The 22,438-nt window shown below is 41.5% G+C and overlaps 2 protein-coding genes across 8 annotated transcripts in view; one reads left to right on the top strand and one right to left on the bottom strand.

The window, feature by feature from the left end:
- Positions 1 to 20,795, bottom strand: gabrr3a (gamma-aminobutyric acid type A receptor subunit rho3a). Of its 5 annotated transcripts, none has more exons than XM_053440868.1 (10): positions 20,524 to 20,664; positions 20,096 to 20,262; positions 7,656 to 7,768; positions 5,033 to 5,100; positions 4,715 to 4,938; positions 3,937 to 4,019; positions 2,602 to 2,739; positions 1,555 to 1,707; positions 809 to 1,002; positions 1 to 668 (listed from the first exon to the last, which is right to left on the bottom strand). In XM_053440868.1, exons 2-10 carry the CDS (start codon positions 20,170 to 20,172, stop codon positions 366 to 368), a joined length of 1,353 nt encoding a protein of 450 aa, XP_053296843.1. In that variant the 5' UTR covers positions 20,173 to 20,262; positions 20,524 to 20,664; the 3' UTR covers positions 1 to 365. The 5 variants fall into 5 exon arrangements, with proteins under 5 accessions (XP_053296843.1, XP_053296840.1, XP_053296839.1 ...); XM_053440865.1 differs by lacking the exon at positions 20,524 to 20,664 and adding an exon at positions 8,370 to 8,692 and having other exon boundaries at positions 20,096 to 20,502; XM_053440864.1 differs by lacking the exon at positions 20,524 to 20,664 and adding an exon at positions 8,370 to 15,403 and having other exon boundaries at positions 20,096 to 20,502.
- The window catches only part of phldb2a (pleckstrin homology-like domain, family B, member 2a), a 16,265-nt gene continuing 13,153 nt past the window's right edge, over positions 19,327 to 22,438 (top strand). For all 3 annotated transcript variants that reach the window (XM_053440860.1, XM_053440862.1, XM_053440861.1), the window contains exons 1-2: positions 19,327 to 19,557; positions 21,750 to 21,870. In XM_053440860.1, the coding sequence (XP_053296835.1) occupies positions 21,816 to 21,870 (55 nt within the window). In that variant the 5' untranslated portion in view covers positions 19,327 to 19,557; positions 21,750 to 21,815. The remainder of the gene's footprint in view (positions 19,558 to 21,749; positions 21,871 to 22,438) is intronic.

Here is a 22,438-nt window from a genome sequence, read left to right on the forward strand (position 1 = left end):
AAGCTTTACACAGCTTTAAGAGCATAAGTTTATTATCCAAGAAGTTGTGCTTTAAATATACACGTTGATATTTTGTGTCTAATCCCACAATAAAATAAATCCCTAAAAATTTAAATATATTTGTATGATTAAAACTTTATCTCATATAAAACAGGCATGCTAAAATACATAAATAAATAAATCAGCAAAAATAAAGCAACAGCCGACTTCGGGGTTTCCCCAAGCTACAACTGAAGACATCATGCAAGAGGTCGTATCCCACAGCAGAACAAGTTATTGTATATATTAGTTTATTGCAGCCTATTGGTGTTTTACTGTATAATGGTGAAAACAAGTGAAAGTGTTTATTCTGCATAGTTCATGCTCTATGCATATAGACTCCAGTAGATGATGTTGAAGAGCAGGTAAGCCAGGGGAAATATGACTCTGGAGTAAGAGTCGATCATGTAGCTGTTGCTCATTATGAAGCTGAGATTTTCTATTAAAGGGTGCTTGCGGCGTAGCCTGGTGCCCTCCGTGGGCGCAGAGACGGTGGAGTTTCGCGTCTGGGTGTTCCTCTCCGTGTTCGGTGGGCTGGACACCTCCGAGAAAGGAGTCAGGTCAATGTCGTTGTCATGGTAACAGCCGTCAAACGCCATAGCCTGTGTGGTATTGAAAGACGAGGGCATCTGCAGGGACAGGGGGAGGAGAGGGGCGTTAGGCTTTGAGGACAGAGAGCTCCAGATAGGGAATTATTTTCTGCGAGTCAGAAGTCACATGTTATATAAGAGGCCATTCCAGGCCACAGTTAAAATAAAATGTGAATGACCTTTGCCCGTCGGAGCCTCTTCATCTCCTCGACTGTTGTGAAATAGTTGACGGTAGCGTACTCAATGACGGACAGGAAGACGAACAGGAAGCTTGCCCACAAGTAGATGTCCACGGCTTTGACGTAAGACACCTGTGGCATAGAGGCTGAGACACCAGTGATGATGGTGGACATGGTCAGAACTGTGGTGATGCCTGGAACCAAACATCAGAAACATTGTGAAGAGTTGGTCACATTGGCTGAATCACAACAAAATATATTCCTATTTATATTTTTGGATCATTATTTGTGTCTGATCAACCCTGATCAACACATAATGATGCCCAAAGGGTCAAATCTTACTCAGCAAAGCTGCTTGCTGCACATTCATTCATTCAGCCCCTCCGGACTCCACTTAATCTCTTTCTCTCTCTTGCTCGCATTGACACAAACATTGTCATCAGACACATCTGTAAAGTTCGACTGGTTAAAAACAACATAATTTGGTCTTCGCAAACAGAAATGGTGTACATGTTTACTTGCAGATTAGTTCCAATCACAAGTAGTCACAGATCACACATTCAGGAAACATTTGTGCCAGTTGTGAACAGAGGAACTGAACACTGTCAACTTGTGATTGGATCTCTCAGGACGTGTCTGAACGGGTCCTTCAACCAATCGCGTATATTATGAAATGTGTGTCCCTGGTAAGAGGCTGAATGTTCAGTTAACATGTCGATGTCCGTGTTGACTCGTGTTCTCAGTACCAAGAGAGACACGAGCAGGTACCGCCCTCCTGTCTATCCAGAAGGACACCCAGGACAGCATCACCATCAGCATGGTGGGGAAGTACGTCTGAAGCATGAAGAAGAAGATATGCCTCCTGAGAATGAAGTTTATGTAGAGCCGATTGTACGAACCTGAAAAAGAGATAAATAAAACAGAAACTAGCAGTGGCGAGCAGTGAGGTTCATGACCAGAAGAAAAGTGTGAATCAAGTACAAGATGGACCTACAGCAAGAAACTACAACTTAAACGTCAGAGAAATTACTTTCTGGGGCAGATCTATCTAGAGCTGTTGTTATATAACTGGTCCTCGCAAGATTATTTCACACTGAGAAGAAAATCTCCCTGGCCCCTTTCTGTCTGTTTTTCTAACACTGACAATGTGTTAGTGGCAACGGCAGGCTGGGTGCTGCCGTAAGTCATACAAGCCTGAAACTAAAACCGACATAGTACTTTTCAATTCTGCCAATGAAAAAGCACCTGATGATAGTGATAGTGATATTCCAAATTTGAACATGTCGTTACATCTCAGGGAATCAATGCTTCAGTCTTCTTCAAAGCATTTAAAGAATAAGTTCAGTGTTTTGGGAACTCTGCAGATTTGCTTTCTTGCTGAGAGTTACACTTCCTAACGCCGCAAAGCTTAGCTTAGCATAAAAAACAGCTAGCTTGACTCTGCCAGAAAGTAACAAATCCAACCACCAGTACATGTTAAGCAAACAAACAAGCTGTTTTGTTCAGTGCAGTAGCTAATTAGACTTTTAACGGGAGGTTATTTGTTAGAATATGTCTTGACCAGATGCAGTGGATGAACTTAGCTTAGCATTATGAGTAGAACACAGGGAACTAGGCTTCAAACAAAACCAGGAACGTTTTTTTCCCCAGCATCAACTGTTGTCTGATAAAGAATTGGCCTCTGGGTGAAACGGACAATATTTTGTGGCTTCTAGTGTAGACAATGGTATCTGGGCCAAGACTTAGGCTTCTTTTAGCTGAACACTATTGACAGTCCTTCCAGCCTCACGTACCAGTACTGCTGTAGAAGGCAAGCCCAAAGGAAGGCTGGAAGTCTTCAACAAAAAACTGAGAGAGCACGATCTCTTCAGTCCTTAACGAATCGTTCCCGTTCTTCCAGTAGAGCATGAGGTCGTTCTCATTGTAAGCATCTTCAAGAGAGGAGAGAAGGAGGGTGTGTCACCTTCACATGTTGCCTTTCTAAGAAGAAGATGTTTTTCTCAGAGGAGAGGAGAGTGAGCGGAAATTGAACACTACCGACTCTCCTCTGAGATCAGGATCCATGCTTTATGCGGTTCATAATGTGAGACAGAAAGAGAGAGATGAAGAGAAAGAAGCAGGAAGCGGAAAGACAAAAGAACCCCCACAATGCTTTAAAGCAATCCTGACTCTATCGTCAGTCATGAGCATCTTCAATAATCCCTCGTAAATCTGCATCAAAGAGACAGACGTATATACAATGCACAGAGATTGACCTGATTGAGGATTATGAATCATTTATTCCATGTACAAAGAAGACAGTGAGTGTTACTGTGTGGTTATGGAGTATACTAATGCATTGTGAGCTGTAATACGCAATGACTATGTTTACATGGAAAGCAACATTGGACAAAAAACTCGATGATACTGTTTACATGAGGGAAGCACGTTGGCTAGTTCTGTCCCCACACAGAGAGAAGGTCGGCCTTTCTGTGTGGAGTTTTGCAGTCGACAGACATGGAGATGGTGTATGGATGTTAGGACAGTCTAAATCGGATGTAGGTGTGAATGTAAGTTTAAAAGGTTGTTTGTCTCTGTGTTGGCCTTGTGAGACCCTGGCAACCTGTTCATGGTGTACCCCGCCTCTGGAAATCATCAAAGGAAAATATACATAATGGGTGAATGTATGTTTACGTGAGTTGTGAAGTGTATTAGGACGATATAATGTGATTATCTTTAATATTAGAATACTCCAAATGTCTTAATTCTGCTTGTCTTAATATTCCTTATTCTGTGTATGTCCTAATTCAGGTTAAGGTGATCAGACAATGCTGTTTGCATTGGACTGTCTTATTCAGACTATTAGTGGACTATTGCTTTCCATGTAAACAAAAACAATCTGTGTTTGTGCGTGAGTTTAAAGACATAGAGTTACGATATAAAGATTTTGTTTAAATATTGAACAGGCTAAAAGATTTATTTAGCCATCACCTTTTAAATTAGAACATTTTATTAAAGTAAAATACATCAAGCAAGCCAATTATTTAAAGTACATTTTTGTTCAGGTTTAATGCACTAATTGTGTTCCTGCAGGCCTAACACTGAATATGTTATGAGCAGCAGTGCCCCTGCTGCAGTTTGATACTCACAGCTCTCCAGCTCCAGGGAGCAATTCTGTGTGTCCAGGGGGAAGCTACTGAAGTCCATCGAGCAAAGTGCCGTCACAGTGATCCTGAAACACAGATCAGAGTTAAAGAAACACACACACAATCAGAGAAAATGCTATATTTGCACTGATGGATGACTTTCAGAGTTTAGATGCATAGAGTTAACCATTCAACGAGTAGGATGTCAAATGTGGTATAAAACAAAACTAGACGGATTTGTGATAGGTACAAGTGAGCTGATCGGTTCGTTCAGTGCCTCACGGGGCCTGTGGTCATAGAGAGCTGTTAGGGATGACGCCATATTGTGGACATCTTTGGTTGAAATGGATATTGTGACCGTGGTCTGAAAGCTCTTCATATTCCTTTCAGGCTCTAATCTATCAACCCTGCTGGGAGCTTCCAGTGGGCCATTATATTTCCTGATTGATATCCCTTTTAAACCTCCAGAATTTGTTAAAATATTTTAATTATTACTCACTTAATTGAATCTGTAACGATGTTTAAGCTTAAAGCAGGACTACGTAACCTTTGAAAGTAGGAAGCTAAAGGCAACAATGATGTTGTTCCATCCACTGTCTGCTGTTTCTATTGCACCTCTGTAGCATCAATTTATCCCCCTCAGCCAATCATAAAGCCATTTGCGATTGAAAATAGGAATGTGTGGAGACTTATTTTGTAATTGCTATTCATCCAGATCGTATGGTCTGACTGTTTCTGCTTTAACGTAATCTCTTTATGAGCAATGAAGAAAACTTCTCACCTGACACTGTAGAGAATGTTGCCGTCAGGATAAACCCTCAGCATGATATTCTCCGTGGTTGTATCGTGGATGAACGAGCGTTTAGAGTGAACAAAGAAAACGTCAGGAACCCAAATTTTCTTCACAAGACGTGAATCGAAGGTACGACTCTTGTTGCTGCTGGACGGAAAGGCCAGCCGATCGTCCTGCCAATAATGCCTCAAGTACAAGGTCATAGTAAAGTCCTGGAAATAAAAAATACATGAAAACAAAAACAGTGGATCAAGACCAAAAGAGAAAATGAGATACTGTATGTTGTCAAATACTCGAGACACGTACCATGTTTACTTCCGATATGCTGTCAATGCTCTCTACCTGAACGTCGATGCCGACAGGAATAGCTGAACCTGCAGAGGGTCAAACGTTTAATGGATCAGCTTTAAGCAGAAGTTAGATCACATCCCCCGAGAATCTACTAGAGATTATATGCATGTAAATCCCACGACTGAGTAACATGACATGAACCACAGTGTACAGATGACAGACTAAAGGTTAGATGAGAGTGATGACCCCGACATCATGCAGATTCATAAACATGCCTCAGCTCAGAATTGTGATCATATCATCCCTGAATAAATACTTTAAAAGAGATTTACTCAGAAGTAATGGATGCACAGCAACGTAAAGTCTCCTGCTCACAAAGGAAGCACAAAAAAGATGCTACAAAATACCTGAGAGGCAAAAAACTAAAGAAAATACTTTATCCACTGTTTTCTTTCCAGTGTTTATGTCTTAAGAGGAAGTGAAAAAAGTCTTTGCACTGATCTTTTTAAGTTTTCAATGTTTGTTGTTGTTATACTTATTTTGTCCACAAGAGGTTCAAGCGCACCATTAGCCCAGTCTAAACAGCATCAACATTGTGTTACAGCTTACTTAAGGGCACAGCTACAACCAGACATTTGCAGAGAGACAAGATATCCAAAGCTGATTTTGTGCTATTTATGAAATCTTCCCTGCTGTGGGAATAACGGGCGCACTACAGTGACCTACATGGATATAATATCCCTTGTGTTATGTAGTCAACATCTTATGTGGATTAAAAAAGCACTAATTAATTAATGAATTTAGGTTCTGTGAAACACACCAAGACAAACACTGATGCTAACAATCCTGTCAGTTGAAATATTTTGGTCATGTGACCTGAAGTAAACCACAAAAATACTGGTTAAACATGCAAACTCATCACAGAAGAGGTCAGAGCCGGGATCTAAGTCAGGGCTTTTCTTGCCATTCGTGGATTTGTTGTCCGAAACTGAAGCATCAGCCCTTCACCGAGGCTTTTCAACCAAAAGGTTCAACCTGCACCACAACCTGGGTCCGTAATACTGATTTACAGGGATCTGATCGACACTTGAGACCCTCTAAATCCTCAAAAGCTGAATTCTAGCTATTAAAAAATATCCAAACAATTATTTGTCACTTATGATAAAGATGAAGTTCTTCCAGCAGTGATTTAACTTCATTTTGCAGAAGAAGCAACGTGTCCGTTTATCCGGAAACGTATTGAACGCTTTCTACCTTATGTCATTGTCCACTACTGTTAATGTATGTGAACTAAAAACAACCCACTGCCATTATCTAATGAAGGTAAGCTCTCAAAACCATCAGTCTATGATTAGAATAGGTTAGTGAGGTGGGAGGGATTATATAGGGCAGCTAGGGTCCTGGACCAAAAGTCCTCGTCATTTTCTCATCTGGGCATAAAATTCAGCTGAAGCAACAGGAAGCTTGTGCAGTGCAAAACAATAAAGGCTGTGAAGCAATGTTGAGGAAATAGTTCAACTACAAGGAGCAAGGATGTACGATACTGTCCAACCTGTCAATAATATTCATATTTCATTCACAGCTGATACAACTCAAACAGGGACTCAGATGTGGGAAGAGTCACAAGCCGACAAAATGAATGGATGGCAACGTCAACTGCATTGTTTCTATTATTTTTCTATATTGCTCTATTATTCTCTGAAATCCAAACAAATTATTTACAACATTTAACCGTACACAAGAAATATAATAAAGCACCTTCACAAGAACTGTATTGTTTGCAAATTAAACTTCAATGACACTCAATAGAGCGCATACTGCACCTCGGTGAAGGCCCAGCATTCCCTTAAATTCAATCAAGCTGCACACACTCATAGATCTCATTCCCCTAAATATCCATGATTGATGAACCACACATTTTTCTCCTGGGAAATTGGTGAAATTGTCTTTTCTCCTTTGCTCCTTTGTCTAGATCTGTCCCACAAGTTAATGGCTTTTTCCTTGGCCCTTACTCTACCCTTCTACCAAATTTCATCAAAATGTCTTAAGTAGTTGCTGTGTAATCCTGTTCATAGACAAACAGCAAAGAAACCTCCTTGGCAGAGATAATAAAGAGATAAGATGTGCCACAGCCAGTCAGGAAGCCTGCAACAGGTCACAGAGCCGTATCCCCAAAAGGATAAAAATGTTTTGTGCAATAGCTTTTGTATTTGCTCTGTTTTAAAAAATATGGTCATCCATACCAAGCTTGTCATTTACATATTCTACAGTTGCAGTTTGGGAAATTAAATTTGTAAACCTGTGAATCTGTAGATTTAAGCAAAGAAAGGCTCTGACAGCAGTTTCACGAAGGTCCTCTGACGTCAGGCTTTTTCATTTTCCCCTCCGCAGAATTATGTTCGCAGTTGAGATTATTTTATCTGTCCCACTGTCTGCAGTCATTGTCTCACACTGCAGACGATCTAGGTCACTGGGTTTTTTTCGGAGGCGTATTACAAAAGACAGCACAGTAACCTATATTGACCTTACTGAGTTGCCAGAAAGGCACATGGTTATTCAAAATAATAAAAAAAGGTATTAATACGAAGAGTGAAACTAGGTTTATTTAAAAAAAGATGGATATCTGTGTGTGTCTTACCTCCGAAGCCCGGCCGCATTGCAAAGTCATGGTCCTCAATCCGAAGCAGCTGCTCAGATTTAATAAGCAGAGACTTGGTGCTGTCCATCTTTTTCATCTTAAGATCCACCCGCCTGACGAGCAAAGACAACAGAGAACAGCTTGCGTTAAAATCATCCGTCTCCAGCTTTCTCTCTCTAACGCATACTTGAAACAGAGCTGACATCTGGTCGAGGGTCTTAGTGATGGTTAATTGGACTTTTAGCACGATGATTAAATCCAAAGTCGTCCGTCTGATGAGAGTTCTTTTACTTTCGGTGAATCGACGCAGGTTTTAAGATACCGACGGGTTCGTCTTGCATCTGTCTCATGAATAAATGAATTGCATCTTTTGTTTGTTTTACCAAGAGGCTCATCTGTCCTTAGTGTCATCACAAAGTGAGCAATGTGAATCAAAATCCAGCTTTATTAATGATCTTAATATTTTTCTTTTCATTAAACAACATCAAAATTACATCCTCGAGTCATATCTATTTTATCTCTCAACTCAAAAGATGTTATAACCTGCTCCTACCTTGAATCTCTCTGATGTCAAACGAAAAACTCAACCATATTACACAACCATATTTCCATTCAGTAGAATATCATCACATAAAATGGATGCCAGACATCGAAGGGACACTTTTCAAAATACAAAATCAACTCATCAAAGCAACAAGTCCAACCGGTGCTCACCCTCCTTGCTTTTGTCTGGTGTTCTCTCCGACGTACTCATCCTTGTGTCTCCTCTTGTTCGGGAGGTGGCTGCCGCGGAGCTGGGTGATGGGCCACAACCAGGCCAAGCACATCAGTCTGAGACCCAGGAGGGCCACTCTCATGGTTAAGCTGGGGCTGGAAAGACGAGAGGAACCTGCACGTTCCTCCCACTGCGTCAGCGTCTCACCCAGGGAATGCCACAGCTGCCCCCGTCCTCTACTTGTACGTCCATGTCACAGCAGCACTCATTCCGCCCCACGCACACACCCAGCTACTTCTGCATTATCCCGCGCTCTCATCTCCTGTAACATGATACAGCGGTCGAGATATCCAGCGCTTAGCTCCAGTGCCCAGGCATCCCCCTGGCTAAGTTTGTTTGTCACTGTGCCATCCAACTGCTTACGTCTCCTGACACAACATGTTCCTCCGACTCCCCCAACCCCTGATTTAAAACCAAATATCAATTTATTCCTATAATGACAAAGGAATACCATTAATTCCTCCCTAATCTTCTTATCTGTGGTTGGTGAAATCTTTCAGTAACCTACAAACTGGCGGCGGCAGAGGGGCGGGGAGAGGGGGCGGGGGGTAATACAACCAGCAGTTTCATCATCGTTCTGGCCAGATAGAAATAAAAAGCCTGTAGCCTACTTTAGCGCGTTACAGGCTTCTCTGTGGAGTTGCCCACTGCAGTGGTGGGAGGATGCTAATGTTCCCATCTAGAAGAAACGGATGCAAGCATATGTCTGAGCCACATCTGCAAGCGTTGCACTTATGACCCCCGAGCAGATGTCATTCATAGCAGAGGATATGACTCCTTACTTGAGGATTTTAACTGGTTTAAACTCATCAAATATAAGAACATAGGAACATGGGGTTAACGTTTTTCCAAATGTACCTATGGTCCAATCCCTAACAACAATTTTCACGACATGTAGTCACAGAACCTGCAAAACCCTTTTGTTTTTCAGCTTTGGGGTTTAGATGTCAGTTAAAAACAGAGGGACATTTGCACATTACTGCACATTAGACATGAGTGTATTAAAAAAATTCCCCATTGTGGGACTAAAAAAGGAGGATTTTGTCAATTAAGGTAACAGTGGAAATCTTAATAATTCAAGCCTGTTGCAACTATGAAACAAAGAAAAGCTTTATAAAAACAGGCGTATTTAATGAGGCCGTATTTAATCAAGGAAAGATTGAGAACCTCTCACACGGGAGAGGAAACTTGTTCAGTATCAATAATACAATCAGAGCCTGAGCAGAATGACTCGGCTCCATTAGCACCATCCCTTTAATCTGGGATTTAAGTTGATTGAGGGCAGACATGAGCAATGGCATCTTAAAGAATCATGCACGTGGCCCTTGGTCCGCTCCTACATGTGACCCTGCAGCAGCTGGACAGCAGGCAGCTATTCACATGGGACATCTCATCGGTGCCCTCTACAGGTCATGGAGAGGGCATCTTCTGTTTTTGCCAAAATGTAAAAAAATAAGAGCATTATCACAGACGGATGATTTACATTCCATATGTATGGCAACTTGTATATGATGAAGATTTTTCTCCATCAGAATATTTCTGTGCTATAAATCACTAATACCCCATTCATCGTTTTCTTCTATAAAAAAAAAGTAAAAGATGGCTTTTCATTGTTTTGACAAAGCATTACAATTTTGAAAAACTTAAATAAAATGAATGGCAGCTCATCATGTTTTTCAAAATGTCTATTTTTTTTAAAGTGTGATATTAATTACAAGAGAAATACTTGCAGAATTTTATAAAAGAAGATCATATAGGAAAAGTGCAGATAATAAAAGAAGATTTTTTCATTTTAATGTATTATAATGAGATAAAGGCCAAATTTTCTGACAAATAATTAAAATAACTGATATAATGATGCATCATTTATTTCTCCTTTAATCTCTTAATTTATATCTCCATCCATCCATCCATCCATCCATCCATCCATCCATCCATCCACCCAGCCATCCATCCATCCATCCATCCATCCATCCTATTCAGGGCGTATCCTTTGGGAGCTGGAGCAGATAATGCTAATAATCAACTTTATTTAAAGATATGTTAATGTTTCAAAACAAAGTGTCTTTAACTGTTATAAATTAAAAACATAATGCAAACGACAAGAGACCATCAAAACCAGTCTGAATATCAAAAAACATTAGAAAAGATTATAGCAGAAGTATAACAGTAAAATAAAATGATTAAATGTAGAACAAAAAAATATTAAACTAGTCAGTAGAATCACAGCCAGGATTAGTAAATCAACTTTGTACAGTACAGGGTTCCTAGGGTCATGAAAAATCTGGATAGGTCATGGAATTGACCAGGCCTGGAAAAGAGCTTGACAAAAATAAAATCCCTAAAGTTTTGGAGAAGTCATGGACATTTTATAAATTCATATTTTCATGTTGTTAATTTACGCTGAGTTCTAAATAATTGATATGTTTAAAAAAAATATACACTCAAAATATAAGCAGGCATACGCTCTCAAACCAATTGATAGGCGGGATAATGCACTATGCCAGGGAAGTGTAGATTTAACCATGCTTGGCTACAAATGGAAAAGTACATGCCATTGGTTACAACAGACAAAGACCTCAATCAAACTATTTTCTCATTCATTTGTCTCATTTAAGGTATACTGTATGCTTTGGAATTATCATTGTTTGTTCATGTAAATTTGGTTTAAAGTTATTGAAAAGTTATGGAAAAGTCATGGAAATCCATTGGTCAAAATGTTTATGAACCCTGACAGTAAAAGGCTGAGAAGTTTAAAAAGTTCAAAGACAATTCAGACTTCAACTCCCGAGAAAGCGCTTTTATAGAAAATATGTCTTCAAGAGAGATTTAAAAGAGGATAAGAATCTCACTGAGGTATTTTGTTTTGTCTCTGGATTTAATTTCCGGTTTCAATCTGTTTCATTTGCCTTTTTGTGGGTGTGATTAGTTTGAGCCTTTGTCCTTTCAAAACAAAGTCAATATGTCTATACTAATTTTGCAAATATATAAACAAATGTACGGTTTAAGTTCAGGTCTGGTGTGTGTGTTATGTGGGAGACTGTGTGTGAGTGTTTGTGTGATGGAGCACACAGAAGCAGTGTGGTTAAACGTTCACCTGCCTGGTTAATTAGTCAGTGTTTCATTAGTGTGAGGAAGGATGTAAAGTGGAATCGCACAGACACAGCTCACTGCACAGCCGTGTACTTTCACACACATGCGTGCCAAGTACGGCTACAGGAGCAACACCTCAGAGCAGAGGCCGTCTGGCATGGCAGACTCACACGGACTCATGACTGTGCTTCTGATTTTCTTGGAGAAGTTGTTATTGACAGACTCAAAAGGTATCGTATCACATGACCTCTTCTCCTCTTGTTTACAGATGAGCAGCTTGTTCTGACTCAAATTGAGATTCTTGAGTTAATCCTCTAATAGTAGGTTGATTTGATGTGGTAAATCCGCTGTGAGGTGATAAAGATTCACACGACGGACATCGGTCATTTCAACTTTTCAACACTTGAAGACCTGAGAGTGATCGAAGTTTTGTCTCGTCGAAAATGCAGCTTGTAGAGAAGTAGCTCATTGGCATGTTATCATCTGAAAGTTTTTTAGTCTGTTTGTTTGTTAGCAGGATTAGGCAAAAACTAAAGGACAGATCACCATGAAACTTGTTGGAAGAATGCATTTTGTGTAAGGGAAGAACCCGTTTGGCACAGATACAAGAAGAATTTATTCTTTCTTCAATTTTGCGTTTTTCAACATTTTCATTGATTTTTAATTCATGTATCCGAGTTGAAAAAACAACCACTTTTAAGGGACTTGTATTTATAATTGTGTGCAATGTGGTGCAGATCTAATAAACATCTGGATCTAGTGAATTTAAAAGTTGGTCCTTGATGGAGGTATGCACGCTCTGAGCGCCATCTTAGTTTTGGTAGAAAGCACAGAACTGTGGAACCATCAATTTACTGATGATAATCTATCTGCTTACCCATGCTTGTAAGGAGAAGCCAGAACGGGGAAAACAATGCAATAGCAAAACATCAGATAAGAATAAGTAACTCTTTGTCCCTTCCGCTTTTATAGTTTCATTCATCCACTGAGCACTTTGCAAAACAAGAGATATCACAAACTCTTTCCCATGTCATTAGACAATTAGTAAACAGCTGAATAGCTCATATGATGCCTCGTTCTTTGAGCAGTCGTGTGTTGGACGACTCAAAGCATTAGGAAAGAGAGATCTGTCACAAACAACAATGATTTTCCTTCATATTTCCACAAGAGGACAAACACAGCTGCGCTGCGTCCTCAGCTGTGAAAGCTGAGCACATCTGGGGGGGGGGGGAGTATTCACCCAGCATCGGGGGTGAAGTGTGACTCTGTTGAAAAAACAACAGCAATTGAGTTTAGCAAAACAAACAGCTGCGATGTTTAAGAGACAATGAATCAGTTGAACTTGTTAATCAGAGGTTTTGCATTTTTATTAAGGTCGTATTCAAGTTTGGTTTGTACTATTATGGTTTAATTAAGCCTAAAGAAAAAAGCACTAATGTGACTGAAAAGTTGGAAAGAAATGAAACTGGGTGGTCAGATGCATAGTACTTTAATTAGAAAACTTTGAATTGCTAGTGTATGATGATACATAAAATAAAAATGTAGTCAACTTAATGGTTGTTTTACCTTTTCAAAGTTATACCGGATACCAACGTCACCTGTCTCATCCAAGACGAGTGCATCCTGCCCTGCAGCTTCCAACCCACCAGCACCGTGGTGATCCACTGGTACAAGCAGCAGATCCCCGTGCACAGCTACTACTACAACAAGGACCAGTTTGGACTCCAGAACAAACACTTCAGCGGAAGGACCTGCTTGTTCAACTCGCACATCCCTCATGGCAATGCCTCCCTGCTGCTCAGGAGGGTCAAAGTTCAAGACAGGGGCATGTACAGATGTTACACGAGCACACGGAAAGGAAACCAGGAGATCTTTATCAACCTGGAGGTCAAAGGTCAGTAAAATGTTACAGGATTACCTGAAGTATATCAGAAATGTTGTGCATTTCACTTTGGGTTCAAGCTTTTCTTCTTTGGTCTATAACTGGTTAATTCTGCTACGATTAAGCTGTGAGTTGTAGAAGTGTCTCCATTCATAAATTATCGTCAAGGTCGTAACTACAGGGTGGAACAAGTGGCACTTTTTTCTTTTTCCACTCCTGCCCAGAAAGCAGACTGGCTTTGTTTGTGTTTTGATAGCAAATAATTAGAAATGCAAACACCTACACTGCTTATGCTTTATTTTCATGTAATATATAAATGTATTTGCTATACATATTGTTCTGTTTCCAGTTACTACCTTCACATTTTTGTGAAGGTTATGCTCAGTTTTTTTGTTGAAATGATTCCACTTTGTGGTTTGAGGAAATTAGCACATTTCACGTGGTTTTATTGAAACTGCAAAGAAACCATGATAAGATAAAGATTAATGGGAAGTAAGAGTCATAAATATGTGAAATCAAAAGTTGCCTCATTAATTTAATTTCTCATACTTCTGACGTTGTGATCTCATAATTATGATTTATCTGATATTCATGAGAATTAAAAATTGCAGTGTGTAGAATTTAGTGACATTAAGTGATGAAGGTTCATGTGGCAGCTGAACACCCCTCACCTCATCCTCCCCTTCCAAACAGGAAAGAGAACCTGTGGAAAGTGTTTTCTTTATAATCAAGTCTATCTTTCACTGATGGTCTTTCACAACCTGCACCTTTTTCTAAGGCCAGGAGGAACATTTTGCCTGTTAACGAGAATCTCCACCAAAAGACCACTGATTCATTAAATATGAGATTTGTATTTTGGCAGAATTTCTAGTAAATCCCTGGAGGAGACAGACGCCAAAACCTCCCACACAAAAATGTAAAATAAGACAGGACAGTGTGAGGTACTATGCACAGAAACGTCTCTACTGCAAAGTCGAAAAGTCCAGTTTTGAAATCTTATTTCATCAATAACGTGATAAGAGGTCTCCTGATACTCTAGCTTAGCTCATACTAGCTCTCTGGCCTATAAAACCAGAGTGTAGCCAGTGGGCCGGGGTATTAGTGCAGCAGAAAAGCTCCATCTGCTGGAGATTTGAATGAGCTGTGGTGCTAACGGGCAGCACTGCTACCGGGAACGAGCAGACTGGAGCTCACAGGGTACTGACCGGGTTAATGTGGTATCACTGATGTTCAAATCCCACCTCACCCGAACTGCTTCTGGCTCCTCGTTTATGAAAGGCCAGTGTCACAGAAGTGCCACACAGTTTATCATATGCTCACTTAATGCTCTGTCTTGTCTGTGTTTCCTCTCAGCCCTCATCCAGTCGGTGATGATGGAGATGACTGATGAGGTGGTCACCTGCTCCTCTCACAACATATACCCCGTGCCTCAGGTGACGTGGGCCACGGCCCCCGCCTCTGCCCAGGGAGCTCTGGGAAATTCGACCATTAAAACCACTGACCACAAGGGCCTGTTCACAGTGGAGAGCAGCCTGAGGCTTCTGGGTAATCACTGCAACCACACCTACTTCTGCACGTTCACATCGGCGGACAAGACCCAGGTGTGGACTGCGTCTCGGAAAAACCAAGGTGCAATTAGATTTTAGAGTTATAATGTTTTCATAAAGAAGATAATTTCTGACAAAAAGCAATATGAATGCGTGTGTTTGTGTGAACTCTCTTTCAGAGGACATGACACAGGAAGAGGGTCATGCACTGTCCATCCCATGCGTGGCTCCACACACCCTCCAGAATTTCTCCCTCACCTGGACCTTCGCCGTGTTCACCGAGCCCACCGTTATCTTGAGATATGACGGCCGGACCAGAAACACTGTGAACCAGTGGGAGGGCCAAGCTGACCTGGACCAGGACCTGCTTCAGCTGGGGGACGGATCTCTTCTGCTGCACAAGCCAGACAGCGAGGAACACTCCGGGACGTACACCTGCACCATCTCCGGCCTGCAGAGCAGACACGTGGTGCAGACCAGAGTAAACATCACTGTCGCTCCAATAAGTGAGTATTAAACGGTTCTGTTTCTGGGGAGGTGTGGTCTCAATAAACCAATGCAGGAAGTTAAAATGGCAGCGGTGCATTGTTTACTCTGCAGGTGTGGATGAGCAGCGAGTGCAGAGGTCCTGGTGGAGCACCGCAGCTTCTGCAGCCTTTGTGTTGTTCACCATCATCGTAGCCCTCCCTCAGTGTGTAAGGCAGAGAGGTATGTGAGATACTCTGTGTGTGAGGTGTTCAAACCTTTGCAGAGCATGTAGAAGTGTCATGTACGGGGTTGCAGCTGAGAGACATAATCCCACGGTTCAGAGCCGGCTGTTATTTTACGGTAATATGAATTAGAAAACATTTGGAGAACACAAATCCCCACATCTGCCAAAAGCTGCTCTATAATCAGTTGGCTTTTTTTAAGGGCACAAAATGTGTTTACATGTTAGTGAGACAGTGTCTGGATCTGGATCCAGCTGTGCATCAAAACATGCATTAGTGAGAAATATGCTGATTCAGCAGGAAATGATGTAGGGTTATCCGAGAGAAAATTGTGTATCTTTTAAAGTAAGACTCAGAAACATTTGAATTGGTTATGTTACTGCGTCGAAAAAACAATCAATGAGAGAAACTATTTGAAGAGAGGAACAGTTGAGGGCGGCAAACATTCGTCCAAATTTCACTGAAACTCCAAAAACACCACAAAAGTAATGGAGGCAAAAATAATGTCAACTCAGTTTCACAAATTGGCTTCAGCTTTGACAAATTCATAGATAAATGAAAATAGAGCTCACTCCGGTCTCTTTAAAATACTTCTGAATAATAATTTTTTGTTTGCACGTGGGTGTGTGTTTGTCACTGTTACAGCAATGGAGGGAACCAGGACTTCTTCACATAGAAGCAATGGTGCAGGACTTGTTGATGGTGGACCTCATAAGGCTCTGAACACCACAGCGTCATACATAATCGTGCAGCATGGCGTTGAGTGCAACAGACTCCAACTGCAGTTTGAAGTCCAGGATGAACTGGCAGGCGATTCGCCAAAAACAGCAGAGAACTTTACCGTGGCTTTACTTCCTGATATTAATATAGAACGGGAAGAGAAACCAGAAGGACCACCCGAGAAAGAAATTGACGGGCTGCAGTCCAACAGTCTGGAGACGGATGGATTTGGAAGCACTGAGCCCGGCCTTCATCCGGCATGAACTCACGCACCAAGTAATGAAAGTATTCGGCCATAAATGAGCAACAAGCAGAGGAGGAGCACACACAGTGAACAGCCACGTCCATCAGAGAGCCACATACATGACCAACAGATTTAACGTGGTCAAATTCATTCAGAGTAAATGTGAGTTACCACTTCATCAAGATTAGTACCTGTGTCACATGATTGTTTCCCTACCTTTAGAATAAAACTGAAAAATCAAGTTTCGTTTCTTTTTTGATGTTCTTATATGAATTTTGTTTTCATCTATATGCATCGGAATAATTCAAGGATGAGAGGGTTCACTGGCCTACAGAGAATCTGTTCATAGAGATTTGGGCAGTACAAAAGAAGGAAGCACGAGCAATAAAATCGTATTGTTTGTTTTTCTTAAATAACCAACAAGAAAACCACAAAGGGTTTGCGTACAAATATGACCCTAACCCAAACATGTGAAACAGGCTGAGCAACAGAAAAAAAAAAAGAAAACAACCTTGATTTGTGGTTTGTACTGAACCTTTAGACAATTTTCTAATTAAACTCCATTAGTTCATTTAGATTCATATTAAGATCTACATCCTGCTCATTAGGTTTTCTTTGTTGTGGTGAACTGTGGGGTAACTTCCCCAAATGGCTCTTGCTCATTTTCTCATTAGTGGTCACACGCACTACTCAGAGTAGATACATGTTGTTCGGTTTCAGAGGATCAGGTGCTTGACGGAGATTTTTTTTTTTTATAAATTGGTGTCACTGGGGCAAAAGAGAGAAGAAGGGGTGTTGCAGGGTCAGGTGAGAAACAGCAAACAATAACATTCACAGTCGGCTCAATAATCAGGAACGAAGTGAAAGATGAGTCAACAAGGCCAAAGTCCAGTTTGAAGAAAACAAACATAAACAAACTTCATGCTGGATTTATCCTCCTGTGATTGGAGGAGACACTTGAGAGTTTTCACGCTGTGACTCAGACCTCCCGATGATTACCAGAGTTGATCATTCACCCACTCCCACAACCCGACACCAGTTTTTCCTCCGTGGTTCTCCCCTCTCCCCTACTTTTTTCCACCGTCTCCTTCCAGGGCCACATGGTCTCAGTCTATAGTTTTAAAAAATGCACACACACGCAAAACAGACGGCAGTGAATGTTGCTGTGGTGACTTTAAAATCGTACCTTTTTTTTATACTGTCCTTGGACAGGAAGTGGAGAAACATTCCAGCGCTCTATGACAATTACATTTTTGTGTTGGCAGTAAATTTAAAGTGAGCCCGCTTTCAAACAAGACCCTCCTGAGATGTGTAAGTGTCGTTTTATTCTCCTGAAATTGTAAAAAGCCAAAGGTGTGTTTGTGTGTCTGCGTGTGTGTGAGTGCACGTGCTTGTGTGTGTGCGTGCTTGTGTATGTGTGTGTGTGTTTATAATAAAGACCCTCGCTCTGTGTCTGGAAGTAATCATCCCGTCCAGGCTGCAATCCACAGCCCCCTCCCCATGACGTAACCGCAGCTTTTTTGCATGAAGGTTCAGGTTTTTCTTCACTGGGAAATCAGGGGATTTTTCCAGAGTAACTTTTCATTGATTCTTCTCGATGAACTCCCCTCAGCTTTCACATTTTATTTTCTGATGAAGTACTGAGAAACTTGTGGTTTAGTCGGGTTGAGATGGAACGTTAATGCATGAAATGTGTGTGTGTGTGTGTGTGTGTGTGTGTGTGTGTGTGTGTGTGTGTGTGTGTGTGTGTGTGTGTGTGTGTGTGTGTGTGTGTGTGTGTGTGTGTGTGTGTGTGTGTGTGTGTGTGTGTGTGTGTGTGTGTGTGTGTGTGTGTGTGTGTGACGTCCCTGACTGTGAGGGGTTTGTTACTCCACAGTTAAGAGGGGGAGTGAGGTTGGATCTGTTTCAAACACTGGGATGGATGAGGCCTCCTCCCGCCTCCACATACTGCTAAAACAACAATCTAAGAGTCAACATTTTTACAACTTTGGAACACCAGGGCCTACTCCAGCCTTTTCCTTTGTTTTAGTTTTGTTTTCTGTGAACACATTCATAGGACAGCCAGGAAGTTGTCGGCGTGGAGAAGTAGATCTAGTTTAATGAGTTAGAAAGTAAAGACCAGACACTGACACGTGTTGAGCACAGATTTGCAGTATGTGTCTGGAATAGGATATAATGATGACATGATTCTCTATTGATCACTCTGAGGTCAGAGGTGAGAATCAACCGCAGAGGGAAAACAGATCTTTGGAGCTAGCATTGATTACACAAACACAAACACACACACACACACACGCACAGGAACACAAATCTTCTAGTTATATCTTAGCATGTACTCTCTCAAACAGCCTTTTGAAAGTGGGTCAGAAAGTGAGAACCGACCAAAATGTCCTCCCTTTTAAGTTCTAGGCCCAAAATTGTCCACACAAAGAGGAGATCTGAAGAACACACACACACACAAACACACACACCACAAGCTGGTAATGCTTCTCCTTCATCTCTACCTTCTTGATTTCTTTGCTCTTTTTGCTCCATTACATAACACTACTCTACCAGAGAGGGGCAGCAGCCTCTCTCCCCCTCTCTCTCCCTCTCTCTCTCTCTCTCCCTCTCTCCCCCCCCTCTCTCCCCCTCTCTCTCTCCCTCTCTCCCCCTCTCTCTCTCTCTCTCTCTCTCTCTCTCTCTCTCTCTCTCTCCCCCCCTCTCTCTCTCTCTCTCTCTCTCTCTCTCTCTCTCTCTCTCAGGGAGGAGGAGAACAGTCTGAGGAGCAGGGGGGCGGGGTGAGGGTCTCCTGCTGCCTGAGCCTTTGTCATGGGAAGACTTTCCTCTGCAGTCAGTTTCTTCACAGAGGAGGAGCGGACTTCAGCCTCAGCAACACACAGATGCCACAAACCTCTGGAACAACTATGGGACCGAGACACTAAATCAAAGGTGAGTCGCTTTTATCTTAACACCGCAGTCGATTTCATTCTGTTCCTGAATTTCCTTGGATCCAGACAGTGATGCTCTGGGGTAACGCACATGTCTACAGTCCTTGTGACTTCCACCACTGTGTCAGTCTTAACCGCAGCAGGGAAGTTTAGGCGAAGAACATTGTTAGTCGCATTCTCAGGCAATTTTGTAAATGTATCAACTTGTTGCACAAGAGAGTGATTTATTTATCTGGGATTGTGGCTTTTCTCAGAAACTAAAGTGTGCTGATGTTTCCCACATGGTGTTTATTTGCACTGAGTTCACATTTCTGGAATCCCCAGCCACTGAAGTAAGTGGATGACAGCCAACAGTGGTCATCAGCAAGTTGATCAAACTGCTGATTACAGCCCTGTGTGCGTGTTGGTGTGTTGAGAATGTGTATGAGTTGTTGAATCTTGTAGACGTTGTACAAAGATTATAGTAATTTAAATTAGTGAAATAAGAGCATATCCTGCATTTCTTAGTTTTTATGTCTTTTTGTGTATTGTGACCTCACCTGCTGCTGTGACTCAGGAGGAAGTGTGTATCGTCCGCTAACCAGGAGGTGGGTGGTTCGATCCTGGTCGGCCTCATCCCACATCCCCAAGTGTCCTTTGGCAAGAAACTGAACCCCAAATTTCCCCCGACGGCTGTGCCAGCGGTGTGTGTGCACACATAGATGCCCTGTATGAATGTGTGTGAAAGGGGGAATGGCAGAGCTGCGCTGTGAAGCCCTTTGAGTGGTCATCAAAACTAGAACAGCCTTATTTAAAAACAGACCATTAACTATTAACCTTGGGGTCTTTACTTTTTCACCATGTGCTGACATTTTGTAGACCAAATGATTCATGGAGTCAGTACATCTGTGATTCAGATTTGTTTCTTTTCACGGAAATACACTTAAGGATTATGCAATGTTCAAAATATTTATCCGCACAGCCTTACCACACATTAGATGAAAGCCCAATCATCAGCGGCCGATCCTCAAACAGTTTACATCTCCCTGTGTGTTTATAATCCACATGACCCTGCTGCTCTGTAGTCTGGGTGATGTAGTAAAAACTCTGTACTCCTGACATGAGCCTGGGTCCCTGGGAGAATGAACTCATGCTGATTGATTGTGTGACTGTGTAAAAGGATACCCTACTTCCTGTAGGCCCTCTCTATCTCCAGACAGCAGCAGCAGAAAATCTGGGATCAGCCGTCTCTCTCTCTGTCTCTCCGTGGTGTGTGTGTGTGTGTGGGGAGGGGGGGTAGCTCTCTGTGGATTCAGTAAACTGTAACATCTGACTTTTAAAATCCATCTATTGTATCACTGGAACTAATCCCAGCATCACTCAGTGTGTTATATCCTCAGGTGTGGTGACCCGAAGATGTCATTCCTTGTTTTATTTGATGTATTTATTCCTTCCTCTCTTTTCCTAGAGGACAGACCATATTTTGTTCTTATGCTGGCTGCTCAACATCATCACTGGGAAAAGTGCTATTTATTTCATATAGTGTTTAATAAGTAATCTTATTTATTATCTTTCCGATGTCCAAAATTATTTCTTAAAACTGCTTCCTTTGTCACTAAACAGCCCAAAAGTCATATTTAATATAAAAATGACCCAACTTAAACTGAAAAAAACTGTTACCTGCTAAAATAATTAGATTTTGTACTGTTCACTTATGATTGTAAAAGCATATTTCTTACGTGAGGTGCACGGCATCTCAGGTTCTCCTCCTCTAACTGTAGCTGCTGCCTCTGTGAGTCTGGGTCTCTGAGGGATACTTTACAGGACTGGTCAGGATTTCAGGACTAAAAGCTTGACTCTGCTTTACAGACTCCGTTTTTATTGGTAACACTGTGCCAGACATTAAAAACCTTCCTCTGGATCTGTTTTCCTACTCAGTCTTTTGGAAAGTTTTTTTTTTTTTTTTTTCATTTGCACTTAAATATGCACATCTGAAATATCTGCTTGAATTGAGGCATTGTTGTGCAGAGAGTTGGAAGGATAAGTCGAGGGACCACAAGGCATGGACTCAACTTCCTGTGATGTCCTCGTCACAGCTTTTTTTCCTGGATTGGAATGAAAAGTTTACAGGAATACTAGTGCAGGGTAGTTAGGAGTAAAACTCATTATTACACACAGTATTTGAACAGATTCTCTCTCCTTTCTCCTTCGCAGAGAACTGAGCTCCCAGGTCCCAGCTGAATCCTGCTTCTTCAGAGTGAATCAGAGGAGGTCAGCGGGATGAACAGCATGCTCCCTCAGAGGAGCGCAGTCGCCACGCTGGGCTATGGCTCGGGTAAGATATTTTTTTGTTGATGTTGTTACATCTGTCAAGGAGGTTAGGTTTGTCAACCCTGACCGGTTGTTTGTTTGCATGTTTGTAAGCAAGATTACACAAAAACAACGGGTTCGATTTCCACAAAACGATTTGGAAAGATGTGGTATGAGTCAGAGGAGAACACATTCAACTTCTGTGCTTTTTACTGTCTTTAACATGGTGAGACTGTGCGTTTTTCAATATTTACACTGAATTCCCAGGATAACTTTAATTCTGAATGTCACAATAAAATCTACAATTACGTGTTATTCCACATCTAACATTTGATTTCATGTCCCTTTGGCTTTAATTCAAATCTGTCCTCAACCTGTGTTTGACTGAATGGCGATAAACAAGATAACTTTAGCTGTCTCACATCGTGAAAGCCGGGTTTAGTTCGGTGCTCTATGAAGCAGGTTCATCTGGATAACAGCTCTTTCTTCAGCTGTCCTTCTTTCAAGACTTATAAGTCTGCAAATTTGCCTCTTGGAACAAGTTTCTGTTCTGTATCTCCGGATTCTGAGAAGTTTAGCTTTAACTGTAGAGC

Source organism: Pleuronectes platessa, chromosome 15 (genome assembly GCF_947347685.1).
Source record: "Pleuronectes platessa chromosome 15, fPlePla1.1, whole genome shotgun sequence".
Lineage (NCBI taxonomy): Eukaryota > Metazoa > Chordata > Actinopteri > Pleuronectiformes > Pleuronectidae > Pleuronectes > Pleuronectes platessa.